The 6,806-nt window shown below is 44.0% G+C and overlaps 1 protein-coding gene across 1 annotated transcript; it reads right to left on the bottom strand.

Annotated features, from left to right (window-relative positions):
• Window positions 1–640: 640 nt before the first annotated feature.
• Window positions 641–6,509, bottom strand: CSUI_010638 (giy-yig catalytic domain-containing protein). The gene is made up of 2 exons (XM_068070740.1): window positions 4,995–6,509; window positions 641–3,952 (listed from the first exon to the last, which is right to left on the bottom strand). Exons 1-2 carry the CDS (start codon window positions 5,921–5,923, stop codon window positions 1,192–1,194), a joined length of 3,690 nt encoding a protein of 1,229 aa, XP_067917284.1. The 5' UTR covers window positions 5,924–6,509; the 3' UTR covers window positions 641–1,191.
• Window positions 6,510–6,806: the final 297 nt, after the last annotated feature.

The raw sequence follows: 6,806 nt of genomic DNA, 5'->3' as shown, positions 1-6,806 counted from the left end.
TACCAGATTATCCCGATTTTATTACTTATATTAACACAATGTGTTCGATTGGTTCAATCTCTACTATCCTAATCATCTTAGCTATGCTTTTATAATACAATAAGATTACAGGCGCATGTAGATCCATCTCTACAGTAGAACAGATATGGAAGAAGTCTTCTCATGAAAACACTCCCTCGATATCTGTTCTACTCTATCTTTATCCTCGGGGCGCAAAGCGAGTAGGAAAGTGTCCTCGTGGATTCCTCGAATATGATGAAGAGAAACGGAGACAAAGAAAGGAATTCAGTTTCTTCTTGGGAAAAACATCACTATTCGCTTTCTCAACTGACACGCTTCTCCTTCTCTTACTTTTCTAATGAAAAGAGGCGAGTTCCCGGCAGGAGTCTTCGTAAGAAAACAAATGACGTTCAGATCTTTACTTCGGCCTTAGCATTAACACCTTCTCTCTCTCTTTCTGTGGCAAAGAAAGAGAGACGACCTCTTCGTTAATCTCTTCTTCGGTGTCTGTTCATTTTCTTTCTCAGCTTGAAAGAGACGTGGATTCATCGTACACACATTCACATATATATATATATACATTTGCACGTATGTGCCTGTCCACATGAAATACATACTATATATATATGTATATATAGCGCGTACGTGAAGCAGGGCATACTCATGGGTGTTACTCTCATTGCTTTCAAATGTTCAACTGTCCACTTCTTCTTTTAATGTTTCGAATTTCTTTCCCAAAGACAAGCTTTTCTCAGAGACTTTCTTACACCGACGGTCTGTCTACGCTTCTCTTACAGCCACAGCGATAATAAGAGTCATAGCAACTCACCAGGATCTATCTGCCTGAATGTAATTCAGCTATATACCAAAAACAAGATTCTTGAGAATCACTTGGGTTTCACAAGATGCACTAGGGAAACATCTTATCCTCCTTCTTCTTCTTCTCACCTCCCTTCTTTGCTTTCTTCTCTTCTTTTGTAGAGACCTTTCTTGTTCCTCTTCCTCTTTCGGTTTCGTCTTTTTTTCCTTTCCTCATCACTCCATTCAGAGCACAGAGAACCGCAGATGTAATAGACGGGTGTGAACTGTTCCTGTGAACTTTCCTTTCTCTGCTCTGTATATCTCGCGTCTTTTACACCCTTCTCCATCTCGCGTTAGTCCATTACCTCTACATTCTCTCGAACTATAGCTTCAGTGACAAGACAGATCGATAATGACATTGGTCTTCTTCGCTGTATCTTCCTCTCTCAGAAGGTCCCGGCTTTTTTCTTTCTCTCTTCTCTCTTTGTCTCGTTCTCTTCGATGTATCCTAGTTTCCATACCAAACGCGACATGACCTCCTTCTACTTCTTCTTCTTCCTCATCACTCTTCCTCTTATTTTCTTCTTCGTGATCATCTATCCACAGACAAATGTTCTCCCTTTCTTCTTTTTCGTCACTTCTCCATCGAGACACAGATCTAGGAGTATGGAGAGATTGACAAGTGGAAGGAGAAAGAAAAGAGAAGGAACGCGTAGACTCCTGCCCTCCTTCTTCTTCTTCATCTCTCCTTCTTTTCCTCTCGTCACTTTTACTCTCACTCTTCTTCTTCTTCATTTCTTCGCTTGAATCCCTAGCAAATGTTCTCTTCACTTCGTTCTCTTTCACTGTCTCCTCACAACTTCTAGGTAAAGGGAAACAGGAAGATAATATAGTTTCCCCATCTTCATTCATATCTCCCCGCGGAGACAGGGGGTGAAATCGAATACTTAAAGCTAAGACCTCACCCCACAGAATCACTCGCTTACATCTCACGCATGCAATTTGGTCAGGGACAAGAGAGAATCCGTTGCTGCTCTTTCTTTCCCTTTCTTTCCCCGAAGCTTCATTCCCAACAGCCCTAACACCCTCATCACCAGAATTCTTTATACGCTGAAGACATACGCCACTCCTTTCGTTGAGATCTGTACAAGAGGAGGAAGAAGAAACTGAAGGAGAAGAAAGAGGACTATCCTTTCTTCTTAGAGAAAGATGCAAATCTCTTTCGTGATTTCCAATGTAAGAAGAATGTATGCTCGTACGGGCAATACATAAAATATGAGCTAAAGCTTCACATGCAGGGCATTGCGTAGCCAGGTCTCCAGGAGAAAACCTTGTCTTGCAGACTAGACATCTACATTCTCTTATTTTTCTTCTTTCACTCGGTCTCCTCTCTTCCTCGACATCATTCTTTTCGTCTTCCCTGCGAGCGGAAGAAAGACATAAAGTGTTTCTCTTCTCGTTTTCGTGAGTGGAGAGACAGCTATGTGACCTGCTACTTCGACGAGGAGAAAAAGAAAAGGAAGAAGACGAAGAAGGCGTTGCTGAGAAAGAGGAGGAGAAAAAGGATGAAGTATTTTCTCGCCCGTCAATTAGATGAGAAGAAGAAGAAGAAGACTCGGGCGTCCTCTCTTCTCGATTCTTCCCCTCTTCTCTCCCTTTGTACGCATTCGCAGGAACTTGAAGATTCAAAGAGGTAACCACCTTGTCGTCTTCCGTCATATCTTCGGTCTCTCTTTCTTCTTCTTTTTCCTCCTCACCTCTTTTTCGCTTCGATTCTTGTCTATTTTCACTCATCACTCTCTCGTGTTCACCTACAGGGCCACTTATTTCCCTACCAAGCTCTTCAGGACTCTTCCTATCGATCCCCCCGATACAGCCATTGATTCCTCTTCCACTCAAACGATCTTCTTCTTCTCTTTCTCTGTTTCTTCTTCTTCTTCTCCCCCCTGTCCATCCTCTTTCCTTCTCTGCCTCTTTCGCTAAAGCATTCCCAGCCTTAATAAGGGGTAGGAGTAACGAAGCATCTCCATAGGAAACAGGTACATGAGGTGGTAAGAGAAAAGAAGAAGAGGAATATCTTCCTGTTCTCTCTCTCTCTCTTCCCTCCTCTTTTCTTGTACATACCGCCTCTCTCCACCCTTCTTCTTCACTCCCTCTCCTTTCTCTTCTTCTCCGCCTATCTTCACTAAGGTGATGAATACATGCAGAGATGGACGAAGATGAACCTTCCCTAGTCGAGGTCAAGAGAGACAGAGACGAAGTAGCAGAATAAATCAGCTCACTGTTCTCCCTCATAGATATCGACCGAAAGAAGGGTGTACCTACAATAGAATCTACGACATGAACAGCTAGAGGCATTCGGCTAAACGGCGGAGATTGCAAGAGAACCAAGAGAGCGCGAAGTCTTTGCCCCGATCTTACGCATATCCCGCCGGTCCTAGTCATTTTATAGCGAGGAACAGCATCTTCGTTTTGCTTACTTCCGTGACCGCGTAAACCTCCTAGAGGGATATTTCTTGCTTTCTTTTGTTCTTCCAGTTGAGAGAAGAAGAGATGCTGTTTCCGCCTTCTTCTTATCTTCTTTTGTTCCTGTCCTTCAACGTCTTCTTCGTCTTCTCTCCTGTCGTACTTCTCTCCCCTCTCTCCTGGTCGGTTCTCATTCGAGTCCCTCGGGTGTATGTACACCTGGCTTGGTGATGGCGATGAAATAAAAGATAAACCGGAAGGATGAGATGAAGAAAGAGAACCGACACTTTCTAGATCACCCTTGTTCTGTTTCTCTTCCTCATCTCTTAGCAAGACATTGTTACTCCTCTTCCTCTCAAATCCTTCTCTTCTCTCAAAGCTTGGATCATCGTACGTCCCCTTCAAACTCCTGTCGGAGACAAAGGAACTACGAGAAAGATCACCTTTCTTTTTGCTCGCACTACCTCTCTTACTTCCATCGTCAATCGCTGGTGCAGGAGAAAGCTTATCGTGAATGCTCTTATTCCCAAGTTTCTTTCTCCTGGAAAGTGAAGATGAAGTCGAAGGCTTCTTTCCGAGGAAATCGATGGCTGCGATAGCTCGTTGCCATCTCCATTCAAACTGAAGCGCCGCAATCGAAGTTAAAAACCCGTGAACAACTAAAACTAAACACCATGGACGATTTCTGAAAGAAAAAGAGGAGAGAAGAAAAAACAGAAAGAAGCAAAGAAGGGAAAAAGATGAACGAGGGACACAGAGGAGGTGGGTAGTAGAAAAGAAGGTACAGCCAAAGAATCTATCTATCTATCTTTAATCTACCTATCTGTCTATCTTTATCGATATCTCTACACGGGAGAAACCAGGTGATCCCCGAAACGACTCTGTGTGACTTCGTAGGGACTGCAGCACCTCTACAGTAACAAGAGAGAAAAGAAGAAAAGCAGCAAAACCGGTTAACCCATACACCCGCACAGACATATCTCTAAAGCGAAGTATCTCACGAACGAAACCGATGAGCTCTGAGTCTTGATAAGAAAAGACCGCGCCAGAAGGTAAAGCAACTCCAGAATGGTGTCCTAGTAGATATACCCCGCCTTCACAATATAAATACTCCGGGAGGTGCAAATATTGCGATTGCGAAAGACAGACGAAAAGGCATAGAAACTATACATACACATATGTGGATGCTAATCAAAATCAGTCTGGATAGAGAAACGTTGATGCAAAGATGTCTATATATATCCATATATATAGTTATATGTCTGCATCTGTATCTACACGGTAGGGGGCCCCTTTTCCGGGTCGACAGTCACGTTGATCTCCTCGATACCGTGACTCTATAAACCCGCGTTGGACCGAAGAAGATAGTTGGAGGAAAGAGGAAGGAGGAGAAAAAATGCATGGAGCGAGCAACGCAGACATGCAATGAGAGCGCTGGGAAATGAGAAACGTTACACGACGAACCGCTTCTTTTGGAGTTGGTACGTCAGAAGAAAAGAAAAGAATGACTGAAAATCTCTACATCAGAATGAGAGAGATTAGAAAGGGAATTTGTCAACGGAATCGACAACCCCTGTCGTCAGCCTTGTCTGATACACGAGAAGCGAGAAAAAAGAGAGAACAATTGAGGTGTATATACACCTGAGAAACACCACTCGATTTGAGTGAAGTGCACATACACCTCAGAAATGGGGGTGAGGTGTACATACACCTGAGAGCCGTCCTACTTTTTGGTTTTCCATGCGCCTCCTTGGGGTATATCTCCATTGTGTTGTCTAAGCCGATGTATAGGATCAACAGAATATCCTATATAGGTGTACTTTGAACTCCGGAGAGACCGCAGTAAATAAACACTGTGAAATCCTTGTCGATATAACAGAGGTGATCGACGGAGATCTTCATCTTGTATATGGTAAGAAGGGAAGACTCTCGTTATTTTACTAAGGCAATCAATCTTAGTCATGCAAACACCATCTCCTGTTGTTCTACTCGATCCGTGTTCTTCTCCCTCGCCCCCAGCAGCCTCTCTATTTTCTTCTGTTTTCTTCTTTGCTCTCCCCGTCTTCTTTCTTCTCTTTTTCCCTTCACCATTATCAAGAATCCGCTTTAACGCTTCTGCCAGACCTCGCAATGCATGCATGCCTCCACATACAGCTGCGACATCCAACGGCAAGCTCGATCCATCTTGATGCAGGGGAGAGGGAAAAAGAGTTGGTAGTTCTTCTCTCTCTTCTTCTCTCCCTATAGTAGAGCGGTCTTTACCACGACCGCCGCCTTCTTGCCCTGCGACGAGCCGAGTTTGTACAGAGAGAGGAGAAGAAGAAGAAGGGACGTTGTTCTTCCTTCTCTTATGGGCGGTTTCCTGGGACTCAAGTGGACGCACTTGCGGTGTTGGCGATAAATCGCCATCAAGATACGAAGAAGAGACAGAGAGAGAAGAACTTGGGAGAAAAGAAGAAGAAGGTGTAATGAGATCAAAACCGCATCGAGTCACAGCAATAGTCGGAGAAGAAGAAGAGGAGGCAAGAGAAGGACACGAAGAAAAGAAGGAAGGTTTAGATGGCCACTCTCCTTCGAGAGAGATTTCTTTGTCGTCTTCTTCTTCCTCGCTCTTTTCCCATATCTCTTCTACTAAATCCATTACAGAGAGAGACATGAATAGTGCTAATTCCTGAGCCAGGAGAGAAGAGGGAAGAAGGAACCATTAGGGAGAAGTTAAAACAAGAGCGGAGATTCTTATGTTGTACGGTATTGCAGAAGAGAGAGATCTCGAAGGAAAAAAGAAGCTCTGATCTGTTCTTTCTTAGAATAGAAAGTGTATTCCTCAAGAAAGCGCCAGGATAAAGAGACAAAAGAAAGATGGCTACAGATGGGACGTGCCAACGAAGGAAACAGAAAAGAAAAGATGAAAGTGGAGGGTGGAACAGAAGAAAACCAGGGAAGAATGACAGCGGATTGAATTAGCTAACTACCGACAAGTGGTGACGATGTTCAAGACAAGAAAGCTTCACAGATCTCCAGATGCACTTGCAACGTTTTCATTCGACGACAATGGAAGGCTTTTACAAGACACAGACGAAGGGAACAAGGACACGGGCGCAAGAAAATGTTGAGGAGAAAGAAAGGAAAGGTAAACGAAGGAACGAATGGCTGCTGTGAGCCCGGGGTGTCCGTACACCCGGAGACATGCGCTGTTTGTTGTCACACCTCACACTCGGTGACTCATGCGACTCTCTTCCTACAGACAATAGATAAGAAGAATACAAGGACAGGAAAAGAGAAGAGGAACGAAGGCGTTTCTTCTAAGAGCAAATGAAGAAGAGAAAAGAGAAAGGATACGGTGAATGATGTTGCACTACCGCCATTCTTCACACCCGGATCTCTACCATCCTCATACGTTGTGTCTATCTTTCTCGCTCCTACGCGCATCTTCTTCTCAGCTGTCTCCCTTCATAATTCTTTTTCTCCTGAAGAAAATAGGGCAAATGCTAGACGCGCGAAGAAAAGGAAGAACATTCAGGTGCGTGTCTATCTGTCTG

This window comes from Cystoisospora suis (assembly GCF_002600585.1).
Source record: "Cystoisospora suis strain Wien I chromosome Unknown contig_7909, whole genome shotgun sequence".
Classification (NCBI taxonomy): Eukaryota; Apicomplexa; class Conoidasida; order Eucoccidiorida; family Sarcocystidae; genus Cystoisospora; species Cystoisospora suis.
This window is presented reverse-complemented; position numbering and strand designations above follow the sequence as displayed.

What these genes read in the sequence shown, in the direction of transcription:
- CSUI_010638 (XM_068070740.1), bottom strand. Translation starts at nt 5,923, where the DNA reads ATGTCTCTCTCTGTAATGGATTTAGTAGAAGAGATATGGGAAAAGAGC. An exon ending in GGCGCATGGAAAACCAAAAA is followed by an intron (nt 3,953 to 4,994) that starts GTAGGACGGCTC and finishes TTTTTCTTTCAG; the next exon opens with AAATCGTCCATGGTGTTTAG.